Below are 22,775 nucleotides of genomic sequence, written 5' to 3'. Positions count from 1 at the left end.
AGACACAGAAGAGGAGAAAGGCGGAACAAAAGGGCCAGGAGTGAACAAAGGAGGAACACAGGGACGAGGAGCAGAGACAGGCGGGACAAAGGGAAAGGGAGGAGGAAAAAGGGGAGCCCGAGGGAGCCCAGGTGGGCGATGGGCAGTGGCCGGAGGGGCCGCAAGGGAGAGGGAGGAGGGAGCAGGAGGGGACCACCCAGGGGCCAAGGGAACGGGACGAGGGAGTGACGGAGGGGACACGGAGGGAGCAGGAGGGAACACCGGTGCAGGCAGGCAGAAGGGGGAAGCCGCGGCAGGCGGAGGCGCAGCCGGAGCCGGCGAAGGCGCCGTCCGACGCCCAGCCGGAGCAGGGGGGCCCGGAGGCGGCCGACACGGAGCCGGAGGCGGGACCGAGGATCCAGGGGGGGACCCGGAGGAGACCGCCGACCCCGAGCCGGAGGACCCGCAGGCAGCCACCAAGCCACCGCCAGGGGCCGAACGGGCGAGCCAGGGGGCAGGGCGGGCGGGACCCGGGCCCTACGCCTATGTCCCTGTTCCTTGCTGGATACGGAGAGGCGGGGTCTTGGGGGGCGTCGGCCTTGCCGGGATAAGGACGAGGGAGTCAGAGCCTCCCTGGGGGCAACAGGCGTGGCCGTAGGCGGGGCAGCCAGGGCCGCGGGCAGGTTGGGAGAGGCGGCCTCGGACAGGGCCGCGGGCAGGACGGGAGATGCGGCCTCAGGCAGGGCCGTGGGCGTGTGGCCAGCAGGGGGCGCCTCGGCGGGCACCTCAGGCAGAGCGGAGGCAGCTGCAGGCGTACGGTCAGCAGGGGGTGCCTCGGCGGGCGCCGCCTGCAGGCGTACGGTCAGCAGGGGGTGCCTCGGCGGGCGCCGCCAGCCCGCGACCAGCAGGGAGCGCCACAGCGGGCGCCGCCATCCCACGGCCAGCAGGGGGCGCAACCGCGGCCACCTCAGGCAGTTCAGGCGCCGGCAGGACAGGCGAGACAGGCAGGTCAAGAGCCGGCAGGACAGGCGAGACAGGCAGTTCAGGTGCCGGCAGGACGGGCGCTGCCGTCACGTGGCCAGCAAGGGGCACCTCGGAGGGCACCTTGGGTGTGCGGCCAGCAGGGGGCGCCTCGGCGGGCACCTCAGTCGGAGCTGCAGCGGGCACCCTCAGTTCCTGGTCACCAGGGGGCGCCGGCACCACGCAGCCAACAGGGGGCGCCGCAGCGGGCGCCGCCATCACGCGGCCAGCAGGGGGCGCAACCGTGGCCACTGCGGGTAGTGCCGCAGGCAGAGCGGTGGCAGCTGCAGGGACTGCAGGCGGGTCGGGCAGGAGACACGGCAGCCGCGGGCAGAGAGGCGGCAGCCGCGGGCAGAGAGGCGGCAGCCGCAGCAGCAGCAGGCGGCAGCCGCGGGCAGAGAGGCGGCAGCCGAGGCGGCAGCCGCAGCAGCAGCAGGCGGTGCCGCGGGCAGAGCGGCGACAGCAGCAGCAGCAGCAGGCGGTGCCGCGGGCAGAGCGGCGACAGCAGCAGCAGCAGCAGGCGGTGCCGCGGGCAGAGCGGCGACAGCAGCAGCAGCAGCAGGCGGTGCCGCGGGCAGGTCCGGAGCATGCAGGTCCGGAGCAGGCAGGAGGGATGCCGAGCGCGTTGGCGCTGTCCCTTTAAGGGCTCTCGGGACTCGGGGAATCGCGTCTCTCACCTGGCGTATTCCGCCGTGTCCCAGACGCTCCGGCCGGTAGAAGTACGCCTCCAGTGGAGGCGGCTTCTCCGGCGGGAAGCCGGCCAGGCGGGCAGCAGCGATGTCGTACCAGGCGGGCGGTGAGTCTGCGTGCTCACCGGCCAACTCCCAGGTGGGGAGCAGAGAGCAGGCTCCCAGGAAGAGAGTCGGGGTCTCCTCCTGCAGCGCCCTGTTCTTCCGCCTCTTCTTGCGGCTCGCATCGGTAAGCAGAACCGCTTCGGGCACGTCACCTAGGCTCGTCACCGTACCTCCGTGAGCTGGAGCTGTAAGCGGCGGAGGCATTTGCGTGCCCTCTGGAGCGGGTACTGTTGCCCGGGTGAGCGTTCCTCCCCGAGCAGGTCCATGCCCCGGTTGGCCAGCTCCAGGGCTGTCGGGTCCTCCTGGACCTCGGGCTGGGATTGCCAATACACAAAGGTTTGCAGGAGACCGAGCCGGTGGTGCTCGGTCTCCCGCGTTGCGTTGTTTGGGAGATCGGTCATTCTGTCACGATCCACGGGTGATCGAGCGGGTAAGCAGGCGCACGGAGCCGGAGGTTCGGGGAAACAGGACTTTTAATAAGGACGAGGGCAAACAGACAGCAACAACACGTAACATAACAATGACCGATCTGGGGATGACTGACTCTGACAAGGACTAAATACACTAGACAAGCTGAGGGAAACGAGCAACAGGTGAGATCCATCAGGGAAGAACACGAGGTAATGAGGGGGGCGTGGCACACATCGGGATCGTACGGAGCGGGACGTGACAGGAATGAGCGGAGATAAGAATTTTAAGACTTGGGTAAATTAAATTTAAGACCTAGAATGAAAATCTGGGCATTTTAAAGACATTTTAAGGCCTTAAATTTAACTTTCTGAATTTTAGACTTTTTAAGACCCCGCGGGAGCCCTGAAGCTAAAGGCGGTCCAACAAAAAAATTCAAATGGAGACTTTTTTTTTGGACGGGCAGTGTAGGATAATAGGCTATAGGACTAAATGGAACGTGATCATTTAGCGACGTATGATATTAAACCAACGTTCCGGATGTATGCATAAATAAGTGAATGGAAGTTCCTTAGTAATTAGTTACTTTTATATGCAGTAATGTAATTAAATTACCGGTAACAGGGCCACGTTTTTAGTAATTTATATACACATTCATAATGCATTATAATGCATTCATAAAGCACTATAAACATGGCTATACTATAAATGTTTATAGAAAGGCATAACAAATAATAGCCATGTTTATAATGCATTTTGAATTACTTATGAAGCTCTCATCTTTAATGCACTATAAATACATTTGGAATGTAGCACAAATCATCCTTAAAGCTTATACCGACCACTATAATGCATTATAAAGGTATCTATACTGTATTATAAACGAGCTTCATAAAGAATTCAATATGCATAATAAACATTGCTATAATGTGTTATGCCTTTGATAAATATTTATAGCTATGTTTATAATGCTTTATGAATGCAATTATTTAAGAATAGCCTATATTTAGAAATTAGGCTACTAAACATGGACTTAAATAAAGTGTTACCGAATTCTTTTGAATGAAGTAATTAGTAACTGAAAGTAATTGTTAATTTTCTGTAACTTCCACAGCACTGGTGAAGCAGGTCGGCTACAGTCCCATCTGTATGGTACCTTTCTGTAGAGCCGTGCAGGTCCTCACTACAATAAGGCAGGTATGAGCCGTGCACGTATTAAAATAATGAATTACACCCACCCTCATCCCCCCGCCAAAATATGTATATTAGTGATCAAACACGTAGCGAGATAGTAAGCTCACAAGTTAGCCCCCTCCGACAAAATTAACAAAGGAAATCCACCCTCTTTCCCCTCGATCTGCAAAATCTACGAAGGTGACACCTCCAACCCCACCCCCGGTGTGCCAAATTCGCCGAGAGGGACCTATTGGTAGGGCTGCAGTTGGTGATCTTTTAAGTTGTGGGTGAAGCGCTTTTTCAGTTGTCACAGGAAATACACGCAGTATTCTGTGGTTGTGGGGTTCTCATTTCAATGTGTTTCTCGGGAGAGAGAGGAAGAATAGGATATGATATCGATACTATATAAAGGTATACATATACTTAAATGGGCTTGTGTATAATGCTACTTTTCTACACTGCGACAATGTCTTTACCAGGCGATATAAAGATATCTATCTATCTATCTATCTATCTATCTATCTATCTATCTATCTATCTATCTATCTATCTATCTATCTATCTATCTATCTATCTATCTAAATAGATCATCTAATTAGGTCCTGTGTCTTAATGCTCCATTGTGCCCTGCAGTACTAAGGGATAAGGCACGTTTTGCTCAATAATCTGTGGGACTATTTTTAGGTCACAGAAGTCGAAACAGGATGTCAGACGTAGTGCCATATCGCTCTGCTTCGAAAACAAACGGCCGCATTATTAGTCTCAACGGAAATAACTCTAACTGCTCTGGGGTTACGTTAATAAAAAGTCTTTTTTTGTGCTTTGAAATATTCTGTAATGGAAAATGTTCCCAACAATGAACAGGAACTAATGTGTCTTATTCATGTATTATGCTGGTCTACTTAGTGAATAGGTATAGTAAATATAACAGATAATGTCCCATTTATTTCCTGAAATCGCCTGAATAATTAAATGTAATTAACAACAAGGTGAGAATCGGATACATTTTTTTTAAACGATTGCATTATACGGTGACAAGCTACCTACAGCGTATCTCTTTACAGTCGTCCCTCGTTTATCGCGGTTAATCCGTTCCAGACTCTACCGCGTTAAATACATTTCCGCGAAGTAGGATTCTTAATTTATTTCTTTATTATTCGGCTGCACCAGGCGTTGAAGGATTTGCGGGGGTGCTCGAATACATAGGCCTACAGTCCATACGTACAGTAATTTTAATTTTAATTGTAATACAGAGGTGTATGATTGACTCAGACAACCGAGAGCGCGCTGTATCATTTTCACTGTCTATCAACTTTTTAATGAATAAATGTATTTGAAAAAACCGCGATAGAGTGAAGAAAGTCGAAGCGCGAAATAGCGAGGGACTACTGCAGTCTTGTCAGAAATTGGTTTGTCACGGGTTGAACTGAAGTTTCCTTCTTTCCTATCATATAGAGACATGCACTTGCTATGCCGGCGCCGTCCCGGGTGCTTTGCGCATTCCTATCACTAGAGTGCTGTCAAGCAGCAGCACGCAACTGAACACCTTTCACTCTTAATCACCCTCCCACTAGCAATGCATCAGCAACAAAGTTTGAAAACGTTCGCTGTTTAATGTAAAAATGTATTGCTATAAACTCTGTGTGTCACTAATTTCTTTTTTCCTGAGTTTTCCCTAATTACTTTTTTCCCAGTTTTTTATATTTTCACTTTCACATTGGGCTCAACGCGGTTATTCTGTGAGTTTGTTTTTGCCTTATTAGCTATAAAAAAGTGATAAATAACATGCCGATAGGGAGTGTTTCCGCGATCGCGTGACGTAACCGCCTTTCGGACGCAGGAATTGAAAGAGACGTCAGAAGGAGCAGGTCGCCTGAGACCGAGGACGCCTCATTGGGAGAAAGTGCCGATCGAGGTCGGCGTGCACAGCAGCCCGGACGGAACACATGCATCCACACCCGGGCTGAGAGCTACGGACAACTTCTGCCGGAGTTCAGGTGAGTCCGTGCCCCCGACGCCATGCAGCGATCAGTTCAATCAGTCTATATAATGAAACCTAACGTTTAATTTCAGTAAAACCAAAAATAGCCCCAAATTCGTCTATTTCTTTTCTTTTTACATAAAAGTGAGATTGAAGTAGGAGTGTATAGCTTATGATCTCAATACACTAAACACGGAGGTTTTTATTCGTTTCTTGGTCAGTAAAAAAAAAAGTTAGATTTAACTTGTAGGTGAGAAATGTTTTAGCCATGTGTGTTGCTGTCATTACTGTAGATGCACATGTCAAAGTTTACGTGTCAGGCCTGCTTGTACTTCGGGAATGGGCAAGCTTTCGTTTTGTCTGTGTGTTAGGTGCACCTCATATAGTAAACCAAACTGTTTTTGGTTGAAGGGTGGTAAGAAAACCGTTGATTAAACGCATACAAAACCCAAAGCCTATAAAGAAAGCCTAACTGTGGTTGTGTAAAATAATCTTTATAAATGGAAATTATAAGCAGAATTTTTACAGAACCTAGTCCAGAATCATTCCCAAGATATGTCTTCAGTGTGTTCAGTGTTTTATGTGACCCAGCGTTGTCTGTTTGAAGTTTGAAGCCTGTTGGCCTGTTTGGGGTGTTTTAACGTTGTCTTTTGATGACTGTTAATAAAAGGTCGCTGATCTTCACCACGGTCTCTGCAGTTAATGGGCTAAATGCAATGTGAGTGTAGGAAGGTGGGCTGTCTGTGAGGGTGTGTGTGTTTCAGCAGAAGTTGGAAGCTCTCACGTTAGCGCGCATTACCTTCCCTGCTTAGGTGCTCCACCCTGCTGCTTACCAGCGGTTCTTTCTTAATACTGCAGAACATCCAGGATATGCTGAATGGAGAAACTCTCCACTAAGATCAGTCAAACTGATGCAGGATTCCCAGAGGTGGACGGCCCTGGAGATTCACCCGGAGACTGTCTGCCTGCTCCCTGGTCCACCTGCTGTGTTGCTGGTCACATGCATAGACGCCACATGCTGTGGCTGGGTGTGTCTCCTTTTTGTCAGTGTCAGAAGGCGGCACCTGATATCCACCTTGGACTTTGTGCCCTTTTCGCAGTCTGTGGGAGAGGTGTGTGCGAGTCACTCGGAGCAGAGCCTTCAAGAGAGACTCGAGAGTGTTTTCATACTCCTGTCGAAGCCCTTTTGTATATACTGTCTGAATTTGTTTTGCCTAGGTCACATGACATTCTGTGAGCAAATCAAAGCTCCAGCAGAGTCTGCTGTTCACAGCACGTACAGGAAGCCAGAGACAGTGTCCAGCACAGCACACAAGAGCAGAGTGTGTCCTCAGCATTTAACCCATATGTGACATTGTGACATAACGGTGGGCATTTGTTATTTAGCTCAGGGTACCTCAGTGGTTGGGGACTTTCAATCTCACGCATACTTCCCTAACCATTAGGCCACCACTGTCCCAGTAGCCTGATGATTGGGATGTGCAGTGAGCCCTTACACACCGTCCTTGCAGGGGGGTAACAGGAGCAGAAGACCTTTGGAAGATCTCCCAGTGTCTTAATCCAGTGACCCCCAGAAATTCCTTTTTTTGGGGGAGCTGGAATGGAGCAAAAACATGGACTATCAGGGGGTCCCTGAGGGCCGGGTTGGGAAACACTACCTTAATCCACGGGGGGATGTCACAGGGTCTGCTCAGTTTGAAATAAATCTGCAGTTCCCTTTTTTTTTCTTTTTAAGAACTATAGATTATCTGTAGATGCTTCCAAACATGCATTTAGGTACAGAAAGCTGCAGACTGCAGCTGTAAACAGCTCTTTAGATAATTATAGAACGGTTGCTCTGTGAAAGGTCACTTTATAACAGAAAATTAGTTTGAGCAAACTGAGGTAATGTTTGGATGTTCTGCAGTCCTTAATGATGGGGAGTGGAAGTAAACTGGTAAACATTAGCATCTTCTTGGCCTCAGCTCCTTTCCCTTCTCCAGCCTTTGATAATTTCTGAACCTTTTGTAGTGCTGCATAGGATTTGTTTATTCTTCCCCTGGGCTGGTTGCTGTAGCCATACCAAAGAAAGCACGGCTGTACACTAATCGCTGCGTATAGCATCTGCAGTAAGTGAACAGGCCCCACCCAGTCAGAGTAAAAGAGGTAAACCGTGTTCATGAATTTCTTAGGAAAAAAAAAATGTTGTCTGGAATAAAAAATATGTCGTTGTGAGTCAGGAAGGGTTTCATGCAGTCATGATATGGGTCTTTGCCTGTACTGGGGCTGCTGGCTGCAGGTTCCAGCTTGTAAAGTGAGTAATGCAACCCCATTTACCAGAAGAACATAACTACTTGAGTTATAAGACACAGTATAGTAGTTTTATTGGAAGAAGGAAACCACTTGGCATATTGTAACCAAGTTAGCTTGTTGTAATGGGTACCTGGATAAGGTCTTTGGCTGATTTTACTGGCAGATGGGAAATGAGATTTCGCTAATTGTGTTAGTATTACTTGCTGTGCTCCTTTAAAATAGATCACTGCTGAAAGCTTTTATTTTAATTTCTAGATTGAGAAAATCTGCTAGTCAAATCATAGTACTATAAGGCCTTTCAGCTTGTGTAGCATAAGAGAATAATGACTAATTTTCAGGCTTGTCACCTCCACCCAGTCAGGTTACATTCTGATCCTATTTCTCCACCCGTACATCAGACAGAGCTAGGTCATCTGGGGACTCATTATTAACTAACCGGGAGGGCCCAGATTACACCTTAAAAATAATGAAGCTGGGAATTTAATCAGTTAGTGTGGAATGTTAGTTTGCATTTAGATAGAAAGTGCTGATATAATTAAATTCGGAAAGATGCCGTCTTGCAGGGCTGTGCAGGGACTTTTTGAGTGGCAGGTTCTTACAGGTTAAAGGATCACTTGGTACATGTAGAGCTCACAGAAAAAGTTTCAACCATAAAGTTCTCATTAAAAAGTTCAGGCAAAACGGGCAGGTGCCCAATCCCCCTCCATACGCACACACACACACGCACACACACACACGCGCGCGCACACACACACACACACACACACACGCACGCACATGTAGGGTAAACATATCCTTATAGGGACCGCTCATTCATTTCAATGGGAAAAATGCTAACGCTAACTATGACAACCTTAACCCCTACCCTGCCCTAACCATAACCATAAGTAACCTAACAAAATACAAGAGTTTTTGCATTTTTAGTTTTTTCATAGCAGTCATCGATTTTTATAAAATACAGTTTTCCCTTTTGGGGACCAGGAAACCGGTCCCCATAAGGGAAAAAAAAACGGATATTTATCACGTTATGGGGGGGTCCCCATAAGGATAGGTAAACGCACTCGCACGCACGCACACACACACACACACATACATACACTGGCCATGCCGTTATAAACCAACTTCTCAGTTTCCTGTCCTGTCCTCTCCTCATGATGTGGGTGCCCACAGTAGGACTTTGAGATCTTTTATTTTGAATTATTTATCATGTGTTTTCATTCTAAGACCAATGGAAAGCACAGCTATTCTCCATGAAAAGTTGTTTCAGTGGCAAAACTTCATTGTTCTTTTTTGGGTTAATTTTTTAAGTTGATTCTACAGGAAGAAAATGTCAGAATGAGTTGTTTTTCCTGCACTAAACATACGGCAAATTAACTTATGTAATAAAAAACGCATTTTACAAAAATAACAGCTCTTCAGTACAAAAAAATTCGGTGAATAGAAGAAATACCCATATTGTCATTTATGTTTTTATTTGTAAAATAACATTAACTTCATCATGTAAGTTTAAACTGTTTTGTGTCCAATACCAATAGCTTAAAATGGTTCTGTTTGACATTGCCTTGGTTGCTCTGTAATAGCTCTTTATACTGTCAGACTGGACATCATGGTTAGCAGGTGTGAGGCTAAGGCCATTCCTCATACTGCTCGATGTCGGGACATTTCAGAGAATGAGTGGTAGGCTGTGTTTTGTGCTGCTACTTTTTTGAGTGGTAAAATGCTATATTTTTCTGCTGCAAAGATTTGTTGATGATGGGCATCATTGCATATTGGCTTTGAATATCAGGGAATATAAAGATTTTAGAAAAAAAGTGAACCGTGCTAAAGGTTAAGGACCTAAGAACCTAACGGTGACATCACTCTACCAGCCAAGGTATTTGACCCAGTGACATTCCGTTTATGGGCGTAGCAATCGCACACTGTTTCTACACACCGACGTTTGGTAACGGCCATTTTACACTTGCCCGTGTGTTTTATTAATACAGAACACCAAATAAGTAAGTAAGGTTTATTAGTAAAGCACCTTTCACAGACGTAGTTACAAAGTGCTGTACAACAAAATAAAATAAAAATGAAAAATTTTCAACTCTTTTTTTTTAAATAACAGCGGTGCCCCCCAGCGCTCCTCTGTAGTGAAATGACAGGGTGATTAGAGTGATTCTCAGCAGGGTGAGACAAGGGGGGAACTTGGGCATTATTAGTTTTTTTTTTTTTTACAGTCAGCCATCTAGATGTCTTCTGTGTTAGACCCATAGGACAAGCCATATAAGGAGATAATGGGGCCTGGGATGCGAATAGGTTCGGAGGCGCACTGATGTCTGTGGCTCCCCGCAGATAAGGGTGGAGGTGCAGAGAAAATGCGTCTCCTGATAAGCGGAGAGGACGTGTGGCGCATGTGATTCCTGACTTAGCTGGTTGCATTCTGAGCATGTGGGGATGAGGGAGGCAGGATGAGGAGAGAGACGGAACCGGAGAGGAGCTTGGGAACCACGAGGGCCGCTGCCTGCACAGGCTTTGTTTCAGAGCTTGATTGGTGTTACTTTAGGTTTATGCTCTGGGAGGGAAGGAGGGAGTGGGGGGGAGGGGGGAGACAGCTCAGGGGCTGAGGGTTTGTATTTTTCTTTCTTTTCCGGGGGGAGTGTGGCACTTGCTTGTTAAAAAGTCCCAGTAGATGGGGAGAATTTGGGGAAAAGAACAGATTAATGGAAGGCAGTTGGAAGAAATGGTTTGTAGCGGAGGAAGGGGATGCATGTAAGTGGCAGAAGAGTGTGAAAGTAGACATTAGGGGATGTTTGTGTCAGAGCCTGTGAATGATACCCGTGGGAGTTTGGGAGGAATTGCTAGCTCTGGGAGCCGATATGACGGTGGCTACCTTTATCTTTCATGCAGGATGCATACCATGAGCGAGGGGGGTGGAGACGAGCAGGAACAGTTACTGGCAAAACACTGAAGTTTTCTTTTTTCTGAAAGTAAGTTAAGTTGTGCAGAGGAGTTGGCTGATAGGAAAGCTGAGGAGCTGCCGTAGACGGTGAGTTTAGCCTGGTTATGTCAGCAGAGCCTGAAAAGCCAGCGGCTGGGAGGAGATTGCAAAGGAGATGCTGTGAGCTGCTGTGTGGATGAGGTAGCGGGGTCTTTGTGTGTGTGGGCTAAAAAAGAAGACTGTGGAAGATTTTATGGAAAGTGGAAAGGAGGCATGGTAGGAGAGGGAAGTGGGAGATTTGTGAGGGAACCATAAGGTCTAGGCTGCTGTGAGCATTATGAGTGCTGTATTGAGTCAGTCCTGGATGTAGAAGTTTAATAAGGCCTACTGAGAAAGAGCAGAACATGGAGAGAAAGCTGTACTCCCATGGTGGACATGGCTGTCCTGAAGAAGGGCAGATCTGCAGGGAGCTAGCGTTGTGGATTTTAAACCGAGAGAGGTTAGGGGGTTAGTGACAGCTGCTGAGCAATATTTGAAGCAGGAAATGGATGACATACTGTACAAGAGAGGCATGGGTGTATTTTATTGGGTTATATCTGGCAAATACTTTTATCCAAAGTGACCTTTGATCAAGGTCAGAATAGTGAAATCACTTTACCGACCATGGGATTTGAACCCGCAGCCTTCCGATCACTGACACAGCAGCCCAACACACTGAGCTACTGCTGCATTGTCAGTAATCTGCTGTATATTACACTCTGTCGGGGGGGTAGATCCTTTAGCGACGAGGTGTTGTGTGGCAGCTGGTGAAAGGATGTTTTTGTTGTACCTAATGTCGGTTTCCCCTCAGCTGGCACCCCCCAGTGGCGATTCCCTGGCTTTATTGCAGCAGGGATCCAGCCTTTGAGGAGGTTCTGTGAGAGTGAGAGTGATGCTGGATGGGGGGGGGGGGTGACTGCAGTGGAGGTGGAACACAACCAGAACCATGTGGAGGGGTGTGTGTGTGTGCACGCGCATGGGCGCATGTGGGTATGTGTGTCTGTGCGACTATGTGTTTATGAGAGAGTGTGTGCAAGTGTGAGTGCAAGTGCTTGGAAGAATGCATGTGCATATGTGAGTGTTTGTATGCACCTGCCTGTATGAGTGTGTGCATGCACGTGTTAGAGGAGGTGTGTGTGAGGGCATGTGTGCATGTCTGTTTGTGTGTGTGTGGGTATGCACGTGTGTGTGTGTGTGTGTGTGTGTGTGAGAGAGAGAGAGAGTGGAGGTGTGTGTGAGCCCAGGTTGACTTGTTACTGTACACTTCGTACGCATGTTTCTTTCCGGCAGCAGGACATGTGCCGGTGGCGGAGGGTGTGACTGAGTGGAGATCGATCACACGGCCGCCTGAGAAGGCCTTGGGGTTTGGAGTTGTGAACTGAAATCGACGATAGCAAGGACATGGAGGAATAAATGCGAGAGTACACTGGGGGCAGCTCGAGAGTACACTGGGGGCAGCTCGAGAGTACACTGGGGGCAGCTCGAGAGTACACTGGGGGCAGCATGGGTTTTGGTCATGTGGGCCTGTTCTATTTATGGCCACACTTGCAGTAAAAAAGCAGCGTGTGGTCTTTTTGCCGTTAGTCTCGATGTGGTCTGTTCACCGCGTGCAGTCCCGCCCTTCTCTCTATCTTTTGTTAATACTTTTTCCAGACATGTTTATTTCTGTGTTTTTCTTTGAGTAGTGCTAGCTTCCGTTTATCATTTTCCTATCATTATCATTTTCTATCATTTTCATACCCGCAAATTAGAATAAGCGCGTCTGCTGTTCCTTGTGGGCCGGTTGACCTCAGCTCTGGCTGCTTTCCTGACGTGCCCAGAGTGCCTTATGCTGGTTGCTCACTCCAGTGTCTTGTTCACCCAGCCGTGCACTTTAACCCCCCTGTGTCTTGCTGCCAGCATCTTTGGATGCCAGGGGCGTCTGTTTCTTTTTCCGGGGCATGGAGGCGACTGCTGGGGACTGCAGGAGACACCAGATCATCCGACATGCGACTGGTTTATTAGCATTTTCCTGTGGATGCTGGTCAACTGACCCAAGTTCCTGCCATTGTGTCTCAGTACTTTTGTGCTGGCAACAGTGAATTTCAAAATTTCTGCATGCATGGTGAACCCAGCATATTAATAATAATAATAATAATCATTATTATTATTAGTAGTAGTAGTAGTAGTAGTAGTAGTGGTGGTATTAATACTACTACTACTATTAATAGTAATAATAATAATAACAATAATAATAAATCTAATACAGTAACCGCTTCACATTTGCGAGGATTATGGCCAGACGATCCCCACAAATGTGAAAATTTGTGAATAATACTGAACGATAACAATGAACTATGCCAATTTCTAAACAATCGGTAATGAACACTTTGCATGTCATATTTCTTCAGGGGCAGTGTGTGGCTCAGCAAGCCAAGCATCTGTAACTGTAATAGGAAGGTTGCCAGTTTGAACCTGGTTATATATGTGTGTGTGTGTGTCATGGAGAGCAAGATGGAAAGGTGGAAAGAGAATCAATAAGTGTCATTATTATTGTTATTATTATTATTATTATTATTGGTATTATTATTACTTAGTCATTTCTAATGTAGACCTTTTCTATAAAATACAAAATCTAAATATTCTCCCTGTATCTAAAATGTTACTACTGTACATACTGGGAGCACTGTGTTTGGACACATTATTAAAAATTTAAGATTTTCCGTGAGAAATGGAACATTCAGTGGTCACAGAGACAGTGAACACGTGTGTGAAGCTGATTGCTGAGACAAGGATGAGCAGTGTAGCCAAACCAAGAGTTTTAATGTTAAATATATAGTATGCATTTACACTAACACATATTATGTCTAATACTAATATTTATATTATATATTTTTATGTGATCCAAATCATTTCCAGTATTGGTTTTGACTTATGCGTTGTCTGCAAGTTTCTGCGATCTTTCAGCAAGCTCCAAAAATACTCCTGTTTACTTGTTTATGGCCAACTTGCAAATAACCAAAACTGCAAATGTCAAGTTGTGGTGCTTTCACACCACAAGAATTTTTTTTCAGAACCAAGAACTTTTGTCACACCACAGGACCTCAGCCTGATTGTAGGTCCTCGGACGCAGTTTGGGACCCTTATTTAGTCCTTACTCCAGACTCTGTACTTTCCGTTTGAAAATGAATTACAGGGGAGCCACTTACAGATAGCTTGCTGATTGGTTGACCACTGGCGCTAACTTGGAAGTTAAGCAGAAATGAGGAGAGAAGAGATATAATGCAGATTTTTTGTACTTCAGTTAGATTTAATGAATACATTTTTGCTTGTGTCCAGTGGCGTAGCGGACGGGCCCGCAGGGCACGCACTGCGGGGGGGCCCCGCGTTGTGGGGGCCCCCCAAAAAATTGACTCGAATAAATAATTAAAGCGTTTTTATAACGTGAACGTATAGGACTTTTATTTTGGTAGTAATTACAGCCTACCGTGTTTGGCGATTATGAATATCCGTTGTCCTTGTTATCCAATCACGATTAAGAATTTCCGCAACTGTTTAGAGAGTGAAGCTTATGAGCGCAAATTGAGTAAAAGAAAATATGTCAGCGGAGCTCAAAAACGGACTAACCAACACCGAAAAGAGCAATTCAATGCAAAACTACCGAAAATTTCATCCATATTTCTTCCAAATCAGCGGGAAGGAGCTGCGAGAGCGAGCACGGGTAACGTTACTCAGGAGTTTGCTAGCAGTGTCATCACGGACATTACTGCTTCTAAGGTGGGCGCGGGCGCGGCTGTGGTGAATGATACACCAGACACGGACTCAGATGCTAAAAGCGGATCTCACGGTCCAGACGATGACTGTCACAGCATTTTAATAAGTTAATGTAATTGCTGTTTTATTGTTGGTGTTTCTTTTATTCTTTTTTTGTGAAAAGTTCTTAATAAATAAATACGAAATAATTACATACTATTAAATTCCACAGTACTAATTCACGATTTTGAATGAAAAGGTGAATCCCACATCTAATTATGCGGTGAAGGGCCCCACCTCCACTCTTGCGGGTGGGCCATCGCAGTTTGCTCTACGCCACTGCTTGTGTCTCTACCTTTTTGCATTGGAAAATTTGACTTATAGCCAATATACAACCGTTGAAAAAATTAAGAGACCACTCTATATTTTAAAATAAATTTTCATTCTTAAATCCCAGTTCCGGTTCTGCCTGCAGAAGGCTACGCTGAGCATGAGGATGCTTCAAGGTTCAAAATTTCTAAGAAGGCAGTACACAAGAATAAGGTGAAGCAGGAGACACTGGGAAGGACCAGAAGCCAGACAGGTGAAGGACAGAAGTGACTTTCTAATGCCAGAGAAGACCGTTAGATTATCCAACAGGTTCTCATGAATCATAGAATGGCATCAAGTGACCTTTAAAAGGAATGGGAGACATTAAGGTGGGAAGGGCTCTGCTAAGACAGTGTGTATCAGGAGGCTCCTAGAAGCAGGACTGAAGTCCCATAAAGGATGGAGCCCTTTATCAATGACAAGCAGGGAAGAACCAGGCTGCAGTTTTCAAAAAAAAAAAAACATTATTCACAAATGCACACCCATAAATTGAGAAATGAGAGAAAAAAATAGTGCTGTGGTCTCAATTTTTTCCGCGGCTGTAGTTTTGTCTGGTATCGCCAGTGCTTATTAGCATGTTACACCGTTTTTTATTCTGTGAAACGGTAAGATCAATTTGCTGGCTAGATTTAATGATGAATTATAAAAAATCGCGAGTCCAAGGAATAAAATATAGTAAAAAGCTGTATCTTGTTTTGATTACACCCCCCCCCCATCACCATAAAATAACTAACAAATTGCTTTATAAAGTTAACTTAATTATCCTCCATTGTTTTGGGGGGGTGGTGTAGTTCTTTATGAAGTTTAACCTACAAGCTTTTTGCATATCCTATGTATTTTCAGCATAAAGGTCCCAGTTCCTGTTTTGTGGTGTGAAAGCGACACACAAAAGTGGCCAGGTTCTTCAAAAGTCCCCGGTTGGGACAGCCCAGGGACTTGTAGCCAGATTCTGGAGCCTTGGTGTGAAAGTGCCTTTTGTGAATGTGAGGAGTTACTGTATATTCTCCTCTCTCTGCCCGATCTGTCCATAGGCCCCCGCGCAGCGTGATGTAGCTGCGTCGGCATGTCGGAGCCCAGTGTGGAGATCTCAGCATGGCTCTCCAGCCTACGCTTGGGTCAGTACGGGCCTTGCCTGGCCCGCGCCGGGTACTGTCGGCTACGTGACTGCTGGGGCCTGAGTGACCAGCAGCTGTGGGAGATGGGTGTGCTTCCCACGGGCCACCGTCGCCGCATCCTGCGCAGTCTGGAGACCCGCCCCCCCTGTCAGGCCGTGGCGTCGTCCTACTTGCTCTCCTGGGGGGTAAAGAGGGCTGCCCCCTTCGCTCCCAAAAAGGATGGGGCCAGACTGGAGGAACCACAGATGACACAGCCCCCATCATCAGGGGCTGGGTTGGGGGAGGCCCTCACGCCCATCCCTAATAGCACCAGCTCCCCACTCACCCCTGCAGAGCCTGCCACACAGAATACCTCTGCCCCCCCATCAAGAGACTTTAAGGGTACGATGGTCCTGAATGACATCTATGACGGGGATGGCTGTGACGTGCTGGGAGGCTGCATCCGTCCGACACGCTCCTACAGGCTCAAGCACCGGCCAGTTCCCGAGGTCCCGGACAGAGTCAGCGCCCTCTGGGGGGACCGGTAGGCCATTGTCAGCGGCACCTGTGTGCTTTATTGGGCACAGTGCGGCTCTGATAGTTACATGTGGCCGGCCACATGCAGCCCCTCTATGTAGCCACAACATGCAGCCGCTTCATGTAGCCCCTCTACACGTGGTTGCTACATGTTGTCTTTCCACGCAGCCCCTGTATGCAGCCGCTACATGTTGCCCTTAGACGCGGCCCTTACATATGGCCCCTACACGCGGCCGCTACACATGACCCCAACACACGGCCGCTACATTTTGCCCATCCACATGGCCCCTACAAGTTACCCCTCCTCGCAGCCCCTACACACAGCCGCTTCATGTTGCCCCTATATGTGGCCCCTACACATGCCTGCTATATGTTGCCCCTCCGCGTGGCCCCTATACACAGCAGCTACATGTTGCCCCTCCACGCCGCTGCTATACGTAGCCCCTACACATGGCCGCTACATGTTGCCCCTATACGTAGCCCCTACACATGGCCGCTACATGTTGCCCCTACACATGGCCGCTACACGCCGCTGCTACATGTTACCCCTCCACGCGGCCGCTACACGCCGCTGCTACATGTTGCCCCTCCACGCGGCCCCTTCACGCTGCCGCTACATGTTGCCCTTCCACGTGGCCCCTACACATAGGCACTACATGTTGCCCCTCCACGTGGCCCCTACATGCAGCTGCTACATGTTGCCCCTACACAAGGCCGCTACATTTTGCCCCTCCACGCGGCCCCTACACATGGCCGCCATGTGTTGCTCTGCAATGTGGCCCCTACATGCAGCTGCTACGTGTTGCCCCTCCACGTGGCCACTACGAGCAGCCGCTACATGTTGCCCCTACACATGGCCGCTACATGTTGCCCCTCCATGCCGCTGCTATATGTTGCCCCTATACGTAGCCCCTACACGTGGCCGGTACATGTTGCCCCTCCACGCGGCCCCTACATGTGGCTGCTACATGTTGCCCCTACACATGGACGCTGCATGTTGCCTCTATACGTTGCCCCTACACATGGACGCTGCATGTTGCCCCTATACGTAGCCCCTACACATGGCTGCTACATGTTGCCCCTATACGTAGCCCCTACACATGGCTGCTACATGTTGCCCCTATACGTAGCCCCTACACATGGCTGCTACATGTTGCCCCTATACGTAGCCCCTACATGCAGCCGCTACATGTTGCCCCTCCACGTGGCCTCTCCATACAACCCTTCCACGCAGCTGCAACATGTAGCTGCTACACACGACCACATACGCTCACTGTAGAACCCCGAGAGGAGCAGGACTTTTCTGTGTAGTGTTCTGGAACATTGTCTGCATGCTGACCGCCGCTCTCTTTTCTCAGAGACTCCCTGAGCTGTCAGCACCCCCAGCCCCCCGACAGCCCGTGTGCCACGCAGGAAGGTACGCTACATCTCCCACCCCCAGTCGCCTTGTCTGGCTGCTGCGATTAGAGAGAGACCGTGAAGGATGGTGTGATTCTCCTTTGCTTAGACAGCATTTGATTGCAGCCTGGGCGGGGGTGTGGTGGGGAGCTTGGTTAGCTTTCTGGATGACATCGCCACATGCCTCGGCATCTACACCCCCACGCCTCTCCTCTTTCCCAGGGGGAAGCCTGTCTTGGGAATGCTCATTCAGGAGGGAGGGAGTCATACAGGCAGGCGTACTTCCGAGCTCTGTCATCCTGCTGGATCGTGAGCCAGGGCATGGAGTGTGTGTGTGTGTGTGTGTGTGTGTGTGTGTGGGAGAGACTTCCTCCCCCCATATGCTTCCTGCAGGTTGCTGTGATTGATTGTCCTCCTACAGCTCAGCTGACAGGCCATCTCACTTTACCTTAACCCTCTGGGGTCGAGTGCATCGTCGGCGACACAGCGTACTTTTCGCGTCTATTTCAGTTTATATCTCGCTGAAATCTTAATGTAGAATCATGAAAATAAATCCGTATTCTGTCTTCTTTTCAAACGTCCATTGTCGGAAGTATTAAAGTTTTTAAAGTTAGATTAAATCGGCAAAAAAGTAAACCATGCCATCTTACTTTGTTTTACCTGCATCGGGGGGGTGTAGTACCGCTCTCACCCGAAGATCACTATTCACATTCTAAATAGCCGCATTAGTGCGTATTCAAATCGCATTCGCATGGTAATTTGATGAATCCAGATACATCCCCATCAGCGCCATAAAAGGTGGGGGGGGACGTGGCCAGGTGACAATGGCTCATTCATACACATGAAAGTTGCTACATATTCAATGAAAGGAGTCAGAAATAGTGACATGACTTAGGTTTTTCTTATTTATTTATCCAAATGAATGTTGCAACTACACCATTTAGTCATCTTCATGAAGCCAAGACTTTGGTGATCAGATATCTGGGATCAAAACAAACTGCCAGCATTGCTTACTATGTACTTTTATAATGTTTCTGCAATTGTTCCAAACTGCATTTTGCAATGTCTATACTTTGATGTCAAATTGCAAACTTAACGTAAATCTGACATATTTACGATATACATTAAAATAAAGATGAGTGTAATGGCAAAACAAATATATACTAAATAATTTATTTGCCATTTGTTAAGTTTATGGTATTTGAAGAAATGTGTGATTGTGCCCCAGTCAGTGAAAGTGTGTTTCCTACCCCTAGACCCCAGAAGGTTAAACACCCACAGCACCTCCTTCTCCCCCTCCTCCACCCCTGGCTTTGCTTCCATAGCTGTGGTGGTATGTAATCCCTGCTCATGCCTGGCAAATAGGCACCGGAGTCCAGGATGCCACCCCCTGTAGATACTGTGAGGGGTGAGAGAGGTTTTCCACCCGTTCGGCAATCTTAAGTACCTCCCCCACCCTTTCAATGTTAAGGGACAAGCTTATGGATATGAACAATGAAGAGCTGATGCTTTGAAGCATGTGACCGTGCACTGTCCCTGTGTGCACACGTATGTTGTTCCAGTTATCTGTACCTGCATTGATGCTGAATGGCTGCATGGGACACGACAACCCATCTCTGTTAAGCGCTCTTTCACGAATACAGTGTGATGCTCTAGCCCTTAATTAAACCACCTGCGGGGGTCTGCTGTCGGTCTCTCTCTTTTCATGGGGACTTTATTCTGTTAATCTCCAAAGTGGCCACACCAGTGCAGACTCTTCACTGCCGACCTTAGGGACTCCCTCACTGCATGTCTGCAGTGCTGAGAGTTTTTGAGCTCTCATAAAAACTTTTTAAAGGATGAGATCCGTATTTGTGGCCGTGCTGCCCGATGCTGACATGAGCTGAAAAGCTGCTATTCTGCCCTGTGGGTCTTTCTGGTAAAGGCCGACGAGCGCTGACAGGTTCTCTCATGCCTTCCAGCCCCCCCTGACAAAACGCTGGCCCCCATCTGTCCGTATGGCGAGACGTTTCTCTACAACGTCGCCGACAGCAGCTCAGTAAGTCAGCCGTACCGCCTTGGAACTGGGTTTCACATCAGTGATGTTACTTGGCAGATGGTGGGATTGCCCTATGAAGATGATTTTATCACTTTTATTTGGGATTTTAGTGCTTTTAACTGACATTGTGCTTTTAACTGGTTTTGAATTTGTGATCATGTGTCATGTGACTTCACAATCCAAAATCTGATTTCATGAACGTAGAGGTTATTCATTACCTTAATGAACCTAAGTTATGCCCCTTTTTAACTGTTCACTGCCTAATTACTTTAATATTGTCACCTGAGTACATAATTTTGCAGATTTACGGAACATACGTTGCGGTTAACGAGGTATTGTCATTAATGGATAAGGATATTATCATTCATGGATACCGGAATGCAAGCAATAACAGAACCATTTTGTTAATAAAAATTTAAATTAAATGTGAGACATGAAAACTAAACTGAAATTCAAACTGAAATGAAATGAACAGAAATGAAAATTTCCATTTTTGACTTCTGTTTTTGAGTTTAAAAGCCTGTCTTTAGGCTACCAGCCTGTATTAGCCTACCAGACATCACTCATTTAAGTGTATCTATCTCTAACAATGATGGATTTAGCCTATAGACACTTTCACTCTGGCAGAACTTTTTTCTGGAATCAGAACCCTTCTCCAGAACCAGGAACTTTTAACATTCACATCCTGGTTGTAGTTCTTCGCCGGCAGCTCCTGAACCCTATTTTACTCCCTACTCGAGACTCTGAACTTTTCTTTTGAACACAAACTACTGAAGCGCTTACAGCCATAGCTTGCTGATTGGTTGGCGCTTACAGCCATAGCTTGCTGATTGGTTGACCACCAAAACTGCCACTAACTTGGAAGTTACGCAGAAGTGCAGGAAAAGAGATGTACTGTAGTGGAGCAAAAATCACGCAGATAGAATTATTTTTGCACCCCAATTACATTTATTGCGTCAAGTAGTGCATTGGTTTTGCTTGTGTCTTCACTGGAAAATTTGATCGCTAACCAGTATTCTTTTTGTCTAATATTTGAACCTTGAACCTAGGTCCCAGATGTGAGAGGCAACAGTGCTAACAACTGTGTCACGCCCTAGAAATTTATTTTAAATGTAACAAAGTCACAATATTTCCTCGCCTTTCCCCTCTTCAGCTTCGCCAGAAGATGCTGACTGACTGTTTTGAGTTCAGCTATGAATTCTGAGATTTGACATCACATCAGATGCTGTCATGTTGTTTAGAACCATGAAGAAATATTATAGGTCTCTATTAAAAAATTTTGTTCATACTATTCTCCCATTTTGGCATCAAAATTAACATATGCGTTGATGTGACGAAAGAAATAGTAAGATGTAATGACTTAAAAATGAACGCTAACCTGTTATTTTTGACATCTCTAGTTAAACTACAGTCCCTGACAACAAATGCTAACTGTATGTATGCATCAGTGACATACATTTATCTGCTATCACGTGACTGCAAGTGCAAGGATTTAACCGCCATATTGCTGAAGTCGAAGCAATCCTTGCTACTTTTGGCTGCAGGAACAGGCATAAATCATCCTCTAATGAGAACCTTCTACCTGCTAGTGTGTTTACTGATAGTTGCGTATTTTTGTATTGACAGTCATGTGATGTTCTCTTGCAGACATTTTTCAGTCTTCGGAGTAGCACTGGGCAGTACTGGTTGTAATTTCTTGTATAGTATGTACTTTTAATATACCGCATACTGCAGCATTCCTGAAATGAGAACTGTAATTGTTTGCATAATGTGATAAAAAATATTTTGAAATAGTCAAGGTGAGTGAAGTGCTGTGTATGTCATATGCGACATAGTATTAGTTGCAGCAACGTGCAGAATTTTATATTGAAGAGATAATTGATTCGGCACAATATGCCAGCCTTTGGACTGCTGAATGCATTATGTTTTATTGCGTATTCATTTTGTGCAGTAGTCAAACATTATTATGTAAGGGATAAACCACTCTGGGGTGTGCGATTATATGAAAATAATGAGGGACAACTTGGCGTAATGCGGCCCGACACAAAGCCGAGGGCTGACCAAGTTGGATCATTTTCCTATAACTGCACACCTTCAAGTCGTTTATCCTTATACCACGGCTAATGAACAAAAAAAATAATAGAATAACCTAGTCACAGTTAATTTTTCAGAACATCATTTCTATTTGCATTTAATAATGTTCCAGTGTGCTCTTGAAAACATAGTCCCTATACAGTAAGTCTCTATAGGGGTATAACGTCTGGCCAGGCTACTCACTGGAAGTGACAAATCCCTTAACCCTTGTGTACATATCTCGGGTTGCTGTTCCCATAGTATGTCAAGTGTATCTGTCACACTTTATTGGCAAATTTATGGCAAAATAGCGTCACTATATTATTTTGTCTTAATTTATTTGCCAAAAAGTAGCATGTCACTAGCCACCCGAACATGGTGAAATATTTGTAGTGTTTTTTTAAGTGCTAAATTTGTGAACGGCTCTAGAACTAAACGTGCTGTTTTACATTATGTCACCTTCCAGAGTCTGAGTAGCTTAGAATATTACTGAAGTAAAGTAAAGACATTACAGGGTTGCTCATATTGATCTATTTTTGTACCATTAATACCCCCCTCATTGTCCAGAAAGCACAAGGTGGGCCTTCGACATTATTTAGTGGTATTTTTTGCAGTGCTTGCCCAATTTAGCCTATTTTTGGATTGAGAACGATAATAGATTTTGATTATTGGAGCCTGACAGAGACAAATGATGTGAGCATATTTTGAGAGGTGGGTGCTTTGCTATAGCCTACACATAAATAAAGAGTAAGGCCCATTTAACCTAGCAGCAAGTATGAAGCATTTTTCTGGATTATTTTTGGAGGTTATTTTGATTGGAAAGTGATGGATATAACATTTTATATTTTATAATGTTAAAATTTTTAACCTTTTTTCCATTAAAATGAACAGTTTCAGCATGCTACACTAACTTCCTGCTCACTGG

At 46.6% G+C, this 22,775-nt stretch overlaps 1 protein-coding gene across 9 annotated transcripts in view; it reads left to right on the top strand.

Annotated features, from left to right (window-relative positions):
- The first annotated feature begins 4,234 nt into the window (after positions 1-4,234).
- Positions 4,235-22,775, top strand: part of arap2 (ArfGAP with RhoGAP domain, ankyrin repeat and PH domain 2) — a 105,111-nt gene continuing 86,570 nt past the window's right edge. For 5 of the 9 annotated variants that reach the window (XR_011994008.1, XM_072718527.1, XM_072718526.1 and 2 more), the window contains exons 1-5: positions 4,948-5,116; positions 5,218-5,374; positions 15,742-16,348; positions 17,700-17,758; positions 19,701-19,777. Coding sequence is in view for 8 of the 9 variants with exons in the window: in XM_072718527.1 (XP_072574628.1) it covers positions 15,774-16,348; positions 17,700-17,758; positions 19,701-19,777 (711 nt within the window). In the remaining variant the exon portion in view is untranslated. Of the gene's footprint in view, positions 4,367-4,947; positions 5,117-5,157; positions 5,375-14,798; positions 14,925-15,741; positions 16,349-17,699; positions 17,759-17,976; positions 18,049-18,995; positions 19,073-19,700; positions 19,778-22,775 lie in introns of those variants that run through there. The other 4 variants (XM_072718524.1, XM_072718522.1, XM_072718523.1 and 1 more) reach the window with 4 other exon arrangements.

The sequence above is a fragment of the Paramormyrops kingsleyae genome, chromosome 12 (genome assembly GCF_048594095.1).
Source record: "Paramormyrops kingsleyae isolate MSU_618 chromosome 12, PKINGS_0.4, whole genome shotgun sequence".
NCBI lineage: Eukaryota > Metazoa > Chordata > Actinopteri > Osteoglossiformes > Mormyridae > Paramormyrops > Paramormyrops kingsleyae.
Note: the sequence above shows the minus strand (reverse complement) of the source record. Positions and strands in the feature narration are given on the sequence as shown.